The 17,183-nt window shown below is 38.7% G+C and overlaps 1 protein-coding gene across 1 annotated transcript; it reads left to right on the top strand.

Annotated features, from left to right (window-relative positions):
- Positions 1–100: 100 nt before the first annotated feature.
- Positions 101–15,209, top strand: STX12 (syntaxin 12). The gene is made up of 9 exons (XM_081334294.1): positions 101–2,372; positions 5,726–5,795; positions 6,828–6,927; positions 7,934–8,071; positions 9,716–9,759; positions 11,109–11,214; positions 12,887–12,959; positions 13,308–13,390; positions 14,153–15,209. Exons 1-9 carry the CDS (start codon positions 2,264–2,266, stop codon positions 14,243–14,245), a joined length of 816 nt encoding a protein of 271 aa, XP_081190420.1. The 5' UTR covers positions 101–2,263; the 3' UTR covers positions 14,246–15,209.
- The last annotated feature ends 1,974 nt before the right edge of the window (positions 15,210–17,183 follow it).

Below are 17,183 nucleotides of genomic sequence, written 5' to 3'. Positions count from 1 at the left end.
TAACCTTTACCAGTTGACACTTTTATTTCTTTATCATTAATTGATTAGCTGGGATGGGCTCAAATGTAGAAAATTCCAGGACTGAATCAGAATATATCAATAGTGTTATTGATTTTAAAGTAATTATTCTGTCAGAAAGTTTCAGACACGGTTTAATGAACAAATCATTATAGGCTGGTTCATTGTGATTATTTATTTGTCTTTTAAATTTCTATACCACCTATTACACTTGCACGTCTCTGGGCAATTTACAGATAAAACTTTAAAATGATAAAAAGCTGTAGTTAAAAACAAAGTTAAAAGGAACAATTGCAAAGTTAAAAGGCAGAGGGAGTGTCTTCAGCCCATCATACATAACACTGAGCTATAAATCTTGTTTACAACCACTGTGGCCTAGTTCACTACATACACTTAGTCTTACCGTACTATATACTGTAGCTTAGTTTCTACAATCCATAACCTGTCTGCAAATAATACTTTAAAATGACATGTGAACATGTCTCATTATGCTGCATGAATCTAAACAAGCCACTGTATTATGGTTTTGTTTGATGTGTGAATCTGTATTGAATATTGACCTTCTGCCAGCATAACTCTCTAGCTTTCCTTCTTTGTTGTTAGACACAGAATATGTGAGATCTTATTTTGGCATGGTCTCCCCATGAACAGTCTTTATTCAACTTGCCACCCACCACAACTCAGATAATTGAACCAAATGATATAGGAGAAAATGATTTAACAGAGTCTAGGTCCTAAAGAAGACCAGCATTTTGAACAGGGTATAGTCCTTAATTGAAAACATTAACATTGTTTTTATATTCAACATTATTTCAAACTGGATTGTCCAAACAAATATTCTTCATGAGAATCAGCCCCCAATCTCATTCTTCTGGTCTTCCCATGGTGCACCCAGCCCCATTGTTGTTGAGTTCATCCATCTACCTTGTTCTTGGTATAAAGTAAGTAAGTGTGTGTGTGTGTCTTCAAATCAGTGTTGACTCCTGGTGACTGCCTAGACAGTTTTCTTGGCAAAATTTAATAAGTGCTTTGCCCTTGCAGTCTTCCTAGAGCTGAGAAAAAGTGACCCGCCCAAGGTCACCCAGATGGTTTTAGGCCTAAGGTGGGACTAGATTTTTTTTATTCTGCCTTTATTATTTTTATAAATAACTCAAGATGGCGAACATACTTCATCTTCTTGCCTATTTTTCCCCACAACAAACCTGTGAGGTGGGTTGGGTTGAGAGAGAGTGACTGGCCCAAAGTCACCCAGCCGGCTTTTATGCCTAAAGTAGGACTAGAACTCCCACTCTCCTGGTTTCTAGCCTGGTGCCTTAACCACTACTAGACCATGGGGAACCTTTACCTTTACTTTTAATGGTATTCAATATTAGTGGGCTGTCACCTTTTGACCCATTTCCAAGGGCAATTTTTACAAGGGGCATTTTGTAAAATGCAAGATCGCGTTGGCTAATGACTGGCAGCCAAGAGACCCCAAATCCTGGCTGCTGCTGCTGCTGCCGCCATCTAAAGGTTGCCCCAAATTTTTGACGATGTGTTTAATCCCCACGTACCTGTAAAAAGGCCACTGACCTCCAGGCGTTAGCGTCTAGTGAGCCGTCGCAGAATAATATCCACGATGTAATCCTCGGATCACGTACCTGGAAACCATACCTGGAAACTCAGCAATATTGTTATTGATACATCGGTTATTTCGCTTTAATCCAAGGCAGCTTTACTGAAGAGTCCGTCCCATTTAATTCAACGTGTACATTTTCGCCAACATTCCAGCTGTAACCTGACCGAGCCCAGTTCAGGTCCAGAGTGAGTAGATACCACGCCATTATCTCTGGGGAAATCATCATAACGGCCTCCTTTAAACAGCAACACCACCAAGCTACCCCCCGGTTGCCATGACACCGAGTCTCGATTTCAGATAATGGCGGTTGAACCAAGCCTGAGCGTTCGCGGCTAGGGGGCGCATGCGTACAGCCCTCTTGCTTGCCCTCGGCTCATCCAACCAGCTACCGCTTCCTAGGGTGAGGAGGAGGTAGGCTGTCCTGTTTAGGCTTCTACTGTGCGCCTGCGTGTGTGTGGGGGGGAAAGGATCGGGCCTGCCTGATGCGCGTGCGCAGTTGTGGAGGCGTCGGGGCCGGGTCTCGGTTTGACAGATAAATAGGATATTTTATCCTTCTCGGTTGGGGTTTTTTTTTCTTGTGGTTTCTAGGTGTTTTTTTTTCTCTTCCCCGGGGCTTTAGAGATAACCATGTCGTACGGACAGTTAGAGACTTACCGGCCTGGGGGGCTTCCGCCTCGAGATTTCAGCACCATTATCCAGACCTGCAGCACCAATATACAGCGCCTGGCACAATGCAGTGAGTGATGCTTTTGATCTCTTTGACCCACATCCTCCTACCATCTCCTGGATTCTCCCTCCCGCGGCAAATATATATATATATATATATATATATATATATATATATATATATATATATATATATATATATATATATATATATATATATATATATATATATATATATATATATATATATATATATATATATATATATATATATATATATATATATATATATATATATATGTGTGTGTGTGTGTGTGTGTGTGTGTGTGTGTGTGTGTATATGATGTATATGTATATGTATATGTATATGTATATCCTTTAGAAATGCTCCCCTTACCTCGCTAACCTCTTTATTTTAAATCATTTGTACCACGTTTTCATTTGTAAAATCCACACGATCTCCTAACGTTTAAAGAAAGTGTATATATTTAAAAGGTTAAATCCTAAACCTTACAAATTGGGACCAAAAATAAAGTAGCAAGCAGTTCCAAAGACTTAAGAGTCTAGGCATCTCTATTTGCATGCAACGTTTCAGAAAATATCCTCATTAACAATAATAATGATGATGTCTATCCCCATTTTTGCCTACTAATTGTTCTCTAGATCAGGTTATTTAAGAAAGTTGTCTATAGTTTTAGTATGATATAGTGTGATGTTAAAATTTAAGCGTCACATAATTTTTTAACAGAAAACAAAGTAACACACGAAATATACAATTACACCAAGACCACTCCCATCAACATTGACAGGACAAGCCACTAGAGTATAAATTAAGAACAAATCTCACTTCCTATCAGCCCTGATGATGTTATCTAGTTTTTAGAGAATGAAATATCTGCTCTCACCTCCTATTTTCCCCACAACAACCCCTGTAAGGTACGTTGAACTGAGAGAGTGATTGGCACAAAGTCATCCAGCTGGCTTTCATGCCCAAGGGACTACTGAAACTCAGAGTTCCCCATTTTCTTGCCAACAAAGTCAATACTACACCAAACTTTTTCTGTGCAAAGATATCCAGACTCTTTGTATAGCATTACAAGGAGTGGTCAGCAATACGGGCAAATCTAACTTAACTAATAGCCCCTTGTGATTCCATTTTGGGCTTGTAGCTAGCAACAGAGACCACAAAAAGCATTCAGGAAATAGCTTTATAACTTTCCCCAATTCACGCCCACGTTTAATAATGAGAGATGATCTCCTGCTGGCACAGCCTGCAGCCTGCTGAGGAATCAACATAGGCTTGAATTGTCCTGTTTGTGCAAGCTTTAGAGATCAATGGACTGAGGCTGTGAATGCAACATAGCCAGGCTACAATGTGCCTGCAGCTGGACTGTGTTTTTACTTTAAGTTTATAAATCACATCATTGGCTTCTTCATCAGAGAGTGTCTTCATTTTTGTGGGGATCTAATCTCCAGCAGATCTTCTGAGATTATTGACTAGGATTGGAATCAATATTTTAAAAATGTATTTACAGAATGCCTGTAGATATCTGCCCAAAAAATAATCCCAGGACTTCACTTTTCAATGTGAAGGGGGTTTTTTTAGTAATAAAGTGCATATGCTAAACTGACTAGCAATCTCACTGGCACTTCCTTGATGGATTTTTTTTTATTTAGCCTCTTCTCACATCAATATATTTAAACAATAATTTGTAAATAGATGAAGGAATTTTGATAGCACCTTTCCCAATGATGTAGGGTCAAATACGTTGATGTTGCTGGAATTGCTGTTTGTAAAGTGCCCAGAGTAGCATGAACTATATGAACTGCTGTTCCACAAAAGTATCCAGAATAGCATGAATAAGGCACAAAAAATTCTTTTCAGTTTCACTTTAATGGACAAGAACTCTAAACAATCCTTGTTCTGTTGACTGTAAGGAGTTTTAGTGGATTTTTTTTTGTTTTGATTTCTCATTTTATAAATGGAAAATTATAGCCTCCTCTGAGCATGTGATTCAGTGGTGCCAGATTAGCATCTTGATAGTCTCTGATTGTATTTAAGCCTTGTTGTGGGCTAAATCCATCTACCCATTATAATTTTGTTGAGACAAGTTGTGAGCATTGCAATTATTTATATATTACTTATCACTCTTAGAAGAGGACTGTTAATTTCTGACTTTAAGCCAGATTTACATTCTCTTATTTGTTGTGAATGGGTCCCTTATTCAACAGGGACTGAATAAAACAGCTGCATACCTGTTTTGGGACTTGAACAGCTGCAGAGATAGATAGAGCCAGTGCAGTTGAGGGATGTGTAGCTATTAATTTAGAACCCACAGTTCCATTTATTGGTCCAATCCCTCTATCCTTCCCAGATTTCTTTAAGATCACTGTGACTTATTGCTTTATTCATTTTTTTTAGTCTAGCTTGATTTCTGATGACTTCATAGTCATTGTGTTTACAGGGGGAGAGGTAGGATTATAAGAATCTAGAATTTGAAGTGACCGTCTGTGGTTTAAGGCAGTCAAGTTAAAAACTTTCTTCATTGTTGCAATTTATGACTGTAGAGTTTAATAACACACTTGAATTACTCATAGAGTTTGTGTTGCACCCATTAATTTATACTCTCGTCTTCTCATAACTCAGTGGGGAACATACAGGTAGTCTTTGGCTTACAAGAGTTCATTTAGTGACCGAAGATATAACGGCACTGAATAAAGGAACTTGTAACAATTTTCAGTTACGGCTGTTGCAGCGTCCCTCTGGTCACGTGATCAAAATTCAGATGCTTGGCAACTGACTCATATTTATGCTGGTTGTAATGTCCCGGGGTCATGCGACCTTCTGACAAGCAAAGTCAATGGGGAAGCCACATTCACTTAACAACCAGGTTACTAACTTATCCACTATAGCAGACATGTCAAACACAAGGCCCGGGGGCAAGATCTGGCCCGCGAAGTGGTTTCATGTGGCCCGCAAAGCCACCCTGGAAACAGTGAGGGAACGGCCCCCACTGCCTTGGCCCTGGCCCAGAGACCCTCCTTCTGCCAGAGACCCTCAGATCTGTCCCACTCCTGCCCAGGCCCCCATAGGCACCCTTGATGCGAACGGTGTAGAGCTGGCCACGCCCACCCAGTAGGCCATACGCACTCTAGCCACGCCCACCCAGTAGGCCACGCCCACCCTGGCCACACCCACCCGGCCCCTTGAGGGCAACCGCAATGCTGATGCGTCCCTCAATGAAATTGAGTTTGACACCCCTGCACTATAGTGATTCACTTAACAACTGTGGCAAGAAAGGTCAAATAACGGGGCAAAACTCACTTAACAAATGTGTCACCTAACCACAGAAATTTTGGTTGTAAGTTGAGGACTACCTGTACATGCCAAATGATAATATGTTGTTGTTGTTTTTTTTACAGCTTCTCAAATAAAGAATTTGATGAACCAGTTGGGAACCAAGCAGGATTCTACCACACTGCAGGAAAACTTGTAAGTATGATCTGAGTAGCATTTTGAGGCGTGCAGGGCCTGAGGGCTAATCAGGTACTCAGATTAATTTTGGATATCTTAACTTTGAGGTCTAACAAATTCACAGAATAGAATAATTTAATACTGTAAATAATTTCCAACACAAATGGGTTAAGGAAAAAAGTGATTTGTGGGTAGCTTAGCTTGAATGTGAACGAGGTAAGGAAAAAGAACAGATGCATAGATTATAACAGGAACTGTGGATAATTTTGTATCATAGCATTCATGATATTTATTGATGGTTCTAACTGATTTGTCATAGTATTGTGTGGATTTTAAAATGTCCAGGTTCTAGAAGCTAACCCAAAAAAAATTTCCTGTCGACAAAAACCCCTTGTTACAAGAAGCCAGAAGGAAGGAAATCAGACTCCATTTTTTCTCCAAGAGCTGAATTTAAAAATAATAATAATTAAATGCCAGAAAGCAAGAAACTAGAGAGTAAAGAAAATGAAATGGGATAGCCTATCAAATCGCTGCTTTATGAGCAAAAAACTCCTCTTCCATCTGTTCATAATGGAGTTACAGCAGTTCTAAGAATAGGCTTGGACATAAGCTTTAAATAACTTCACATTCAAAGCACTTTTTTCCCCACCACTGAATAACAACAAGCAGTTCTGTGTGTTTGTTTTGTTATGGAGTGCTGCCTACGTCAGATTGAATGGTGACACTGTGAATCCAGTCTTTATAAAATTGTCAAGTGGGGGGGGGGGGAAATGTTCAAGGAAGAAACAACTCTGAACAAAAAACAAACTGCTGAATCTGATGGACTGGGTTTTGAAAGCAGGATGGGTATCTAAGTGAGTTCTTTTAATATGAAAAGCAAAGTTTGATGGCTCTGGAATTGGGCAAGGAGAACAGTTTGAGCCAATAATTAAATAATCCAGTTCAAATCCCCATTCGAATAGATGGCACTATGACTGGCAAAAGTTAAAGGGAAATGGAACTAGAACACGGGCTTGCCAGAATGAAACTGAAATGCGTTTTTGTTCCTAGACAACAGTTGCAACATACAGCAAACCAGCTTGCCAAAGAGACTAATGAGTACCTAAAGGAGTTAGGCTCTCTTCCATTGCCCTTATCTTCCTCAGAACAGGTTTGTGGGTTTATCTGTGGTATTCATGTATTGGGAGAATATTGAACAGGTTTGCTGACCACATTTAAACTACTGCTTTTTAATCATGATTTAATTGGATGTTTGCAATGTCACAATCAGCTATGGTTTACAGACAACAGTTTGCAAAACATAATAAGCCACAGTCAAGCGTAACACATCACAAATTAGCGTGATGATGTGTGAACCATGCCTTAATGTTATATAGTCAATCACCTGGAATGGCAATGCTTCCTTTACTTGGTGGCATGGATCTGGGGGCAGAGGGCATTCATAGACTGACTGACATATCTTGCTCATGCTAGTTCTTAGTGTGAAGAAGGTATAAGTAGCGTTTTGGAGTTGAGGAATAATTTCTCATTCAATTTTCTGTAATAATGGAGATTAATAGTATGTGCATATAATTTTCAGTGCCTGCTGGTGTATTAAATAGGTGTAAATTACCCTTTCACACACTGCTTTGGTGGAAGTGTTGGACCTCTGCTTCTCCTATTGTTGCAATTAATGTTGCTCAAAGCAACATTATCCCCAGAATATGAATATTTTACCCCCAGCAACTCTCTTGGGAGTAAGAGGTTGGGCTGAAAGGGAATGAACCAGCTATTCCCTGACCTTTCATTGTGAATAGACGTTAACCTGGACCCACACTCTAAGTCTTTACACTGATTCTCTGTTTCTCTGTTTCCAAATTCCCAGTCATGGCTGAACAAGAAATCTTAATATCCTTTTATTAAAACAGTGGATAAAAGTGGTCTGGATCAGTCAGAATAACAGAGTTGGGAGGGTCTTTGAAGGTCTTCTATCCAACCCCTGCTCGAGCAGTAGATTCTATACCACATTGGACAAATGGTTGTCCCATCTTTCCTTAAAAGTCATATATGTTGAAAGTTGCAAAAATATCAAGCAAGAGCTAGAAATAAAGTATGAATATTTCTCTGAAGCCGGTGAGTTTGCTTTTACAACCACGGATAAATTTCTTCTTTTCCAGCGCCAGCAGAAACTTCAGAAGGAGCGTTTAATGAACGACTTTTCTGCAGCCTTAAATAATTTCCAAGCGGTGCAGAGAAGAGTCTCGGAGAAAGAAAAGGAAACGGTTGCCAGGGCAAGAGCTGGCTCTCGTTTCTCTGTAAGTTGTTAAACCAAATAGTCCACAAAGGAATCATTTAGGGTTTGTTTTTTTCCTCTCCAAATGTTTGGAAGATGGCAAGGTGTCTTATTAACCTGAAGATTCTTACGTTCCTTTCTTCTAGCTTCACACCCTCCACCCTGTTTATTCTAAAGTCATACTATAGATGGTTCTGCTTCTTAACAAGGAAAGTTCTGAAAAACATCTGGGCTTTATATATGTTCCGTTACCCACTTGGGGGGAAAATAAGGGAAGGAGGTTGCTTTACACCCAGGGTCTTCAAACCTGGCCCTTTTATGACTTTTGGACTTCAGCTCCCAGAATTCCTCAGCCAGGCATGCAGGCTGAGGAATTCTGGGAGTTGAAGTCCACAAGTCATAAAAGGGCCAAGTTTGAAGACCCCTGCTTTACACTTTCTCTGTCAGGACAGTAGCTAGGATGTGAAGGCAATGTGGATGCGATATCTGTCATCCCATTCATTGCCACAGTTACTTCAGCTGATCTGGCTAAGTGAATTCCTCCCTCACTGTCCATGTGTATCCCTCCTGAAGCTGGACACTTCTTGGAAGTGGACGACCTTCCCAGATGAGAGTTCCAATCTTTGGCTAAGGATATACAATAGCTGCGTTCCCCTCCTAGAAGGTCCATACATAGGACAGTAGCTATTTTTCAGTCTTCTCATAGCAAAGCTGTTATACAACACTATACCAATCTTCTGTAATTTGGATGGGGAAAATGAGAGTTCAGTTGTTACTTGAGGCGAGGGACCAATGATGTCCAACTGATGAACATATTGATGAATAGAAAAAAAATGCAAGTCTGAGCAGTGACCTTGAATTGCATAATTCCTTTTCCCCCTCTTCTGGCACCCAGCAGACTAAATTAGGTAGATTGATTCAAAGGGGCACAGGAATAATTATCATTATTTATTTATTTATTTAATTAGTTTTCTATACCGCCCTATTCCCGAAGGACTCAGGGCGGTTTACAGGGCAGCATATAAAAGACAATATAAAAAGATAATATAAAATTAAAATGAATTAAATTAATTAAAGCCCAACAATTAAAACAATATTAAAAAGCTAAAACCCCTTCAGTCCAGGCCTGATAGATCGAAAAGCCAGGTTTTCAGGTCCCGGCGAAATGAACGCAGATCGGGGGCGGTCCGGAGTTCCACAGGTAAATCATTCCAAAGGGCAGGCGCGCCCACAGAAAATGCCCTCCCTCTGGGGATCACCCGCCAGCACTCCCTAACCGGCAGCACCCTAAGGAGGCCCTCTCTATGGGAGCGCACAGGACGATGGGAAGTTGATGCTGGCAGCAGGTGCTCCCTAAGATAATCCGGACCCATGCCATGTAGGGCTTTATAGGTCATCACCAGCATTCGGTTGCAGACATAATGACTGGGTAAGATATTTGTCCCTTCCTGTTTAGTTCAATTCTATTTCAGTTGTTCAATTTTATTAACAGTCTATGTTGCTTAATTAGTACTTTTAAATGAAAAAACTAGTTTTGTCTTGGATATGTCTGTGAAGTCCATGACTTGTAAAAAAAACAAAAACCTGTTGTTAATTAGGCCAGAAATTGCTGCACCATATCCTCCAAGAGTACATTTTTGGCTAATCTAGAATTGTTTCTTTCCAGGGAGATGAGAGACGCAGGGAAGAGCAGTTGGTCTCATTTGACAGGTAATGCTTACTGCTTTCTGATATCTATCACCTTGCTTCTTCATTTGCAGAAACCTTCCTAATGCACATTCAGTTAGAAAATAAATCTGATGTGCCTGCATCACAAGTTGTTCATATGACCCACAACAACTTTTATTCAGAAATAGTGGCTGAATTCAGATATCGGAGCCAAATAATTGTTTAGCTATCAGGATGTTCCTCAGGCTTTGTACTCTTTTTCTTGTGCACTCCCAGTTTTCTTATTGAAATCCTGATTAGCAGACAGTATAGCTGTGGAACAGCCAAATAACCTTTCCTACCATCATCCAAACCACAGTCAGAAATCCAGATTGAATCATAGTCTCTGGTTCAGGTGTAGAAGTAAATTATAGTTCGTGGTCAAATATTTCTGGCATTCTAATTGAGTAAACTTCTTGTAGTAAACCAGGAAGCAAAAAAAGGAATTGGAAAGTGGGGAGAATGCCAATAAAACAGCCAAGTGTCTGAATCTAGTTTGTCATATTGAGTATAAATATTGACCAGGTTTTTAGCATGGCACTTGCATGTCTGCAAAATTAAAGTATATGTATCCAGATGACAGTTTTCAGATATTGAAGCTATTGTTCATAAAAATGATCTTTCACATTTCAAGGGTAACAAAAACAAAATATGGGTATGCCTGTCAAAGAAAAAGCGGTAACATTGTTTTGGGAAACATACAGCTCTCCCCAAACCTTGAATTTAAATGTAAATTCACTAAATGTAAGTTCACTATAAAATTCCTGAACAACTTCTATCCCTTCATTCCCTTTTTAAATATACAACATACACCGATCCATGTTAACACTTAAATCCACTAAAATCCTGATTCAGAATTAAATAATCAGTCGGAAGCTTGGTTGGTCTTGAAATATAAACAAGATTATTTAAATTGCACCATGCATTGGGTTAATACATCAGCTCTTTCCTGAATTCTCCAAAACGTTTGGAATTCAACTTTCAAAAATCTGATGTGGTGTGACTTCCAGCCCAGGTTTTTGGAAACGATTATTTGAAGAATTGTGATCCATTTGAGCTTGGGGATAGAAAAAAAGGAATGCCAGTTGCCAGGAGTTTGTCTTAAAATGTGTAACTTTAGCTTGCCTCGTGTGAAAATGTTTCGATACACAGATAATCATTTATAACTTTCTCCCCAGTTTATATTTTAAAAGATACTGCATTCTCAGTTCCTTTGGTGTCGAATGAAGACCACTGAATACTTTCCACAGCTAAGGAATGTGAATCAGTAAATCCAAAAAGTATTTGATTAACCTTTTCCTTATTTCCTGGGGATACAAGAAGAGTGGATTGTCCATTTTTTTTCCCTTCAGCAATGAAGAATGGGATCAGATGCAGGCTCAAGAAGAAGATGTAGCTATAACAGAACAAGATCTTGAATTAATCAAGGAGAGGGAAACTGCCATTAGGCAATTGGAGGTAAGTAGCTGATAGATTTAGCTAGATACAGTGGTTTTTTTAAAAAAATACATTTAAAAGGTCAAAGGCCTCTCTCTGTCAAAAACCACCTCTATGCTCTTTGTTTACATCCTAGGATGTTTATCTAATACTGTACAACAAGCCTTTTTGGTTTGATAACCACTGTTGGAATTTTGGAAACACCTTGGAGAATGATTGGGATGGACAGCCTTGTCCATTTGTAAAATGGTTGCCATGCAAAACATGTCTAGATGGAAAGCCTCTATTTACCGTAATACAAACTGCCATCTTCAGTTCTGTAGCCTAAGGTCTCTTCTAGGCAGATGAACACAATTCAAACTAAAACTCTAGATTAGGGGTTCCCAACCCTTGGTCCATGGGCCAGTACCGAGCTGCGGCATGCCAGCAACTGGTCCACACAAACAAGAAAAACCCCATCCGCAGAATGCAGGCAGCACTCAAAACTACGCACCCTCCAGTCCGCGGAAAAACCTCTCTCCACGGAACCAGTCCCTGGTGCCCAAAGGTTGGGGACCTCTGTTCTAGATTAGAGACATGCATCACTTTGTTTTTATTAGAAAACTTAGAGGGCTAAAGGCATTCATGGAAATTGAGAAGATGCCTGCAGCATGTCAGTTTTTCATGTATTTTTTAAAAAATTTAAAATCAGGTGGTTCAAGGAACTTGATAGGCACGAGGCACATTATCTGTGAATACATGGATGTTTCACTGGGGACCTGGGATACGAACATGACTTCTTTCCAGGCAATCTCGAATTAGTAAGAGTTCAAAATAAGAGCAAAACGTGCAACATTGATAGTATTTGATAAATTGATATGAATCTTTATACCATTCATAAAGTTTCTAAAGCTAAAACTGAAGCTAAAACTCAAATACTTTGGCCACCTAATGAGAAGGAAGGACTCACTGGAGAAGAGCCTAATGCTGGGAAAGGTTGAGGGCAATAGAAGAAGGGGACGACAGAGAATGAGGTGGCTGGATGGAGTCACTGAAGCAGTAGGCGTGAGCTTAAATGGACTCCAGAAGATGGTAGAAGACAGGAAGGCCTGGAGGAATGTTGTCCATAGGGTCGCGATGGGTCGGACACGACTTCGCAGCTAACAACAACAACAACAAAGTTTCTAATTGTTATTTGGGAAATTAGAAGAATGCTGCGAAGTGCAGCACATTGATATTTTGGTGTGTCTTCTTAAAAGATAAACAGACAAAGTGTAGGATTTTGCAAAATGTGGATTGCGCTTCTACAGTCAGTTATTAAACAGGAGGAGGATGTAGTAGAAAGGGAAGAGATTGGAGTAGGTGAACCAGACACATAAACCCGAGTATTCTTCTAAGACTGGAAGATGATATAGTGCTTGTGATACACAACTGTAAATGAAATTTCATTTTAAACAATAAATGGGGAGGGTGAATCCAGAGATTCAGCAACAGTGGCAATACAGGGCAACAAATAGCTGCTCCAAAAAGCCTCTTTCTGTAGGTGTAGTATGGACAATGAGACTTCAGACTTAAGTCATACTAGACTGTTATTTAGAAAAAAAATTAATGCAACAGGAATAATTATTTGGCTTAATAATTGGAATAATAATTAGAATAATAATATAAAATATAAACACAAAATGCAGTAATTTCTTACATACCTCCCTTTCAGGCAGATATCTTGGATGTGAATCAGATTTTTAAAGATTTGGCTATGATGATCCATGATCAGGGAGACATGATTGGTAAGTTAATAGGGTATTTACTTGGCTGCAAACTCTATAATAGATTTATCTAGTAGCTTAAAAAGGTATAGCTTTAGTTTGGCAAGATTCTGACTGTTTTGTATAAGCACATAAAGGATTAGACTCAACTGGATCTCCAGGTCTTATCTCTAGGCTTGGGAACTAGACTAACAATTATTGATCAGCAGATTAATACAGCTAAAGGGTATGCCACACTGCTAATTTCATGCTGAAATAACTTAATACAGCATATATTTAAACAGGTTTAACTATAGAAAGAATGCATGATATAGTGGTGATGGTTGTGGAATTTTTTTTTAAAAATGTGGATGTTCTTTTTCTCTATAGATAGCATAGAAGCAAATGTAGAAAATGCAGAAGTCCATGTGGAAAATGCCAACGATCAGTTGCAGAGAGCTGCTTATTATAAGGTAACCTTTGTACAGCCCCAGTCTTTCAAAATTACAAGCGGGGACAGCATAGTTGGGATTTCTGTCCATCTTTCAGAGATGCTCTTTCTTTCTCTGTCTCAATTTTGATTTTGAATGTTTTCCAATCCAAAATGATGAGAAACATATAGCTTTCCATTCAGTCCCTTTAACTGTTCATGACTTAGGGCAGATTGAGAGGCATGAAAGGCATAAAAGCAGCTAATCTTCTGCATTCTACCCCTCTGTTGACTCAGCTCTGATCCTTTCCCAACTGTGTGTTTAGCCTTAACCACATGCATTAGTCTTGGGAGATCTAACTGTTGCTTCCCATCCTCCAAGATATTTTAAAAATAGAGGAGAATATTTGTAGCTCAGGGTTGAAATGAGGGGTCGTTGTTGCTCTCTGAGCTTGGTGGTTTTCTTGCAGATGTTTCATTACCCAAACGAGGTAACATCATCAGTGCCCAGTGCTGATAAGATACCCAAACATTGCACAGAATAAAATGCTTCTTTTCTGAATAACAGTTTCAAATCAACCGCTGTTCAAAACTTGTTTTATTTGAAGTTTTTAAAAAGTGAAGTTTAAAAAAACAGTGCTTTATCCAATGCATTCCACTGTCCAATTACTCAAGTTTTTAAATTACATTGGATGATTTTCACTGTAATTCTAATCCTAAAATGGGAGCTGAATTTTGCTTCTCTTGTATACCTCTTTCCTCTACAGTATACCCTATTGTTGTTTTTGTTTTTGTTTTTAAACAGAAGAAATCACGCAAGAAGATCTGCATCCTAATTTCTGGCCTGGCTTTAGCTTGTTTAATCTTGGTAATAATCATTTTGCAAGTACAAAATTGAAGCATCTCTGTGGAACTAGATACGCAATTAATATTTCTGCCATGAGACAAGCCTAAGAAATGAGGGGATCGAGGTGAGATGGAACACAAACTGATTTTCCATTAGTAATTATAATATAAAAACTAACATGAAGATAACTAGCTCTTGGATTTAGTGAACCATGAAGACAGTACATGTTAATTTATTTTATGTAACTAAACTTGTGGAGGGCTTCGTTTTGTTTTCCCAAATATTCCTGTCCCAAGTATTGAAGGATGTGACCAGTCATCTAGAGTAGCTTGTTAATCGCCGTAAGCACTACAGATCTAACTCTTTTTTTAATGTGTACTGCTTTGATAAGTGACTCATATAGGAATAACTCCTAAGTACAAAATCCCAAGCAATGTGCATCACCCTTCAGGAAATTGCCAAAGTGGTTTGAAACAGCAGTTCCTGATTTCTGTTGTACATGTCTTTAGGCTGCTTTGAGTGTAGCCCAGTGGGTTGCAGGGAAAAAAGGACCTTCTGTAGCAGACAAAGAAGAGTTTTTCAACTTGGGAAGAGAGAACATCTCAATTTTCCCAAACATAGCATAGCTAATATGAGGCATATTGAAGCCAGTTCTCTTCAGAAACTTATTTGGTAATGATTAGTCTGAAGGTATTTCTATTTAAAGCCCTGTTTCTCTCTACTTCATTTCTGTGGTGACTATCAATTGCTTAATAATATGTCCAGAGGTCTTTTTAATGAAGGTGTCATTGGAAATGGCCCATCCTACTGTCTCTTCCCAACTTTGTACCACTAGCATGTGCATTAAATATTATAGCAGTAAAAAGTTTCCAGAAAGTCTGAAATGGAAAGATAATAGAAGGTTATGCATCTTTTCTTTTAGGATTTTGGTAAATATGTCTGTCCAAGGTTTCTAGTTGGGAGTACCAATTTCCTTCCCAGACAGTCTGCACATATAGCAGTAAAATGTACTAGACTAGAAAAACAAAATTTAATGAAAGAAGATTGCAGCATACTTGAGGTTGGTGTGACTTCTGTCCTCCTTTGCATATAGTGAGAAGAATGACTTCTAATTTCCTCTTATATTTAAATGTGTAGTTTAATCCTGATCTGCTGGTACCCTGCCTGGGTTGGAAAAAAACCATTTTCCATATTGGGACAGTTCAGGAAGTGTTCTTAACAGTAAAAGGAAGCTTTAAACCTTTTGTATCAAAGGAGGATTAGAAGCATGCCAGTCTAAGATTCACTATTCTGTCTTTATGGAAACCCACAGGTTCCACTTTATGTCTGATTTGGGCGTTTTAATTTGCTCAGAACTTGTATTTTATGTGAAATTTCTGAGTGACTCATTTGGTTAAAGGAAAATGGGCGTGGAAAGCCTAAAATGTTGACTTGGTTACATTCTGTATACAAGTAATGTTTTTCTCCTGACATCTTATTTATTACTTCACACATTTTACATATTTAAATGACTAAACTGTGAAGTTGCGTGAAGAATGATGCCCTCAGTTGCACATCTTCCTTTGCACTATCATTCCATCCATTTAAGTATCAATAAACATTTTTAGATATTTGACGTCTCTTTTTTAGCAGAAATTTCCTGAAAAGTTTAAATTGGTTTTAAATTGTTGAGAAAATATTTGGCTTCCGTTTGAAGGCCAAGATGGCATTGTTAGGAAAAATTATTATAGCATGGCTTTTGTTCTTTATAGTCCATTCCAAATGGTGCTTCATGTGTTACTTATCAGTTGAAGATTTAGGTTTCATGCCTCTGAACAGCATGTTCAATTCATGAAAGCTTATGTCCTAATAAGGTTTTATAATGCACAACTTTTGTGGGTTTGCTGCTACAGACTCTCCCTGTAGAAGTCATTGTGAATGAAGATTATGTCTGGAGTAATAGTGAGGTGTCTTACCCTATTTGTTACCAAATTCAACTCAATTTTTATTTCAGATAATAATTTTACCTGCTGAGATAGCCCTCTATGGGAGTAATATCTAAAATATAGGTAGTCCTCAACTTACAACCATTCATTTAGTGACTGAAGTTTTAATAGCACTGGAAAAATGACTTATAACCATTTTTCATACCTATGACTGTTGCATCTCCATGGTCACATAATCAAAATTCAGATGCTTGGCAACTGGTTCATATTTATGTTGACTGCAGTGTCCCGGGTCATGTGAACACCTTGTGTGACCTTTTGACAAGCAAAATCAATGGGGAAGCCAGATTCACTTAACAAGAGTTACTAGCTTAACAACTGCAGTGATTTACTTAGCAACTGTGTCAAGAGAGATCATAAAATGGGGCAAAACTCACTTAACAATTGTCTCACTTAGCAATAGAAATTTTGGACTCAGTTGTGGACATACATCAGGGACTACCTATATATAAATTCTGACTGTTGGGAGCAAGAAGCAGGATAAAAAAAAACACTACTGAATGCTAGAATGGTTTTGAGATACAAATTTGTATTTATAAAAAGATGAAAAATCCATTTGTAGAGATACTGTGGGTTTTTTCCTTGCACAATTGAAGTTCTACTTCAAGTTTAATACTTCAAATTAAATATCAATGCAACTCTAGACAACCCTGGTGGCCCACCTTCAAGACAGCCTAAATTACAAGAACTACTACAGAATTTTGGTGTTAGTAAATGTATGTGTCAGAAGGCAATGAGACTGATCAAAGATACATTCACCAGAGGATTTGTTTTTGCCAAGTGTGCAAACGAAGTCAGCTTAACGGTTAAAAGTACTGGGGTAGTTCCAGGCCTTCCTTAGGCAAGAAACCAGCTAGGAAGGCAATGAATGACCAACCGCTTCTGAAAAAGCTTGCTATGGAAAATGCAAGGACCTGTCTTTAGTATTTGCCAGAAGCCAAGAACTCCCAAGGCACACAGTGTGGAAATACATGCATATTATATGCACACATACAACACAAGTC

The sequence above is a fragment of the Vipera berus genome, assembly GCF_964194415.1.
Source record: "Vipera berus genome assembly, chromosome: 9".
NCBI classification, from domain to species: domain Eukaryota; kingdom Metazoa; phylum Chordata; class Lepidosauria; order Squamata; family Viperidae; genus Vipera; species Vipera berus.
This window is presented reverse-complemented; position numbering and strand designations above follow the sequence as displayed.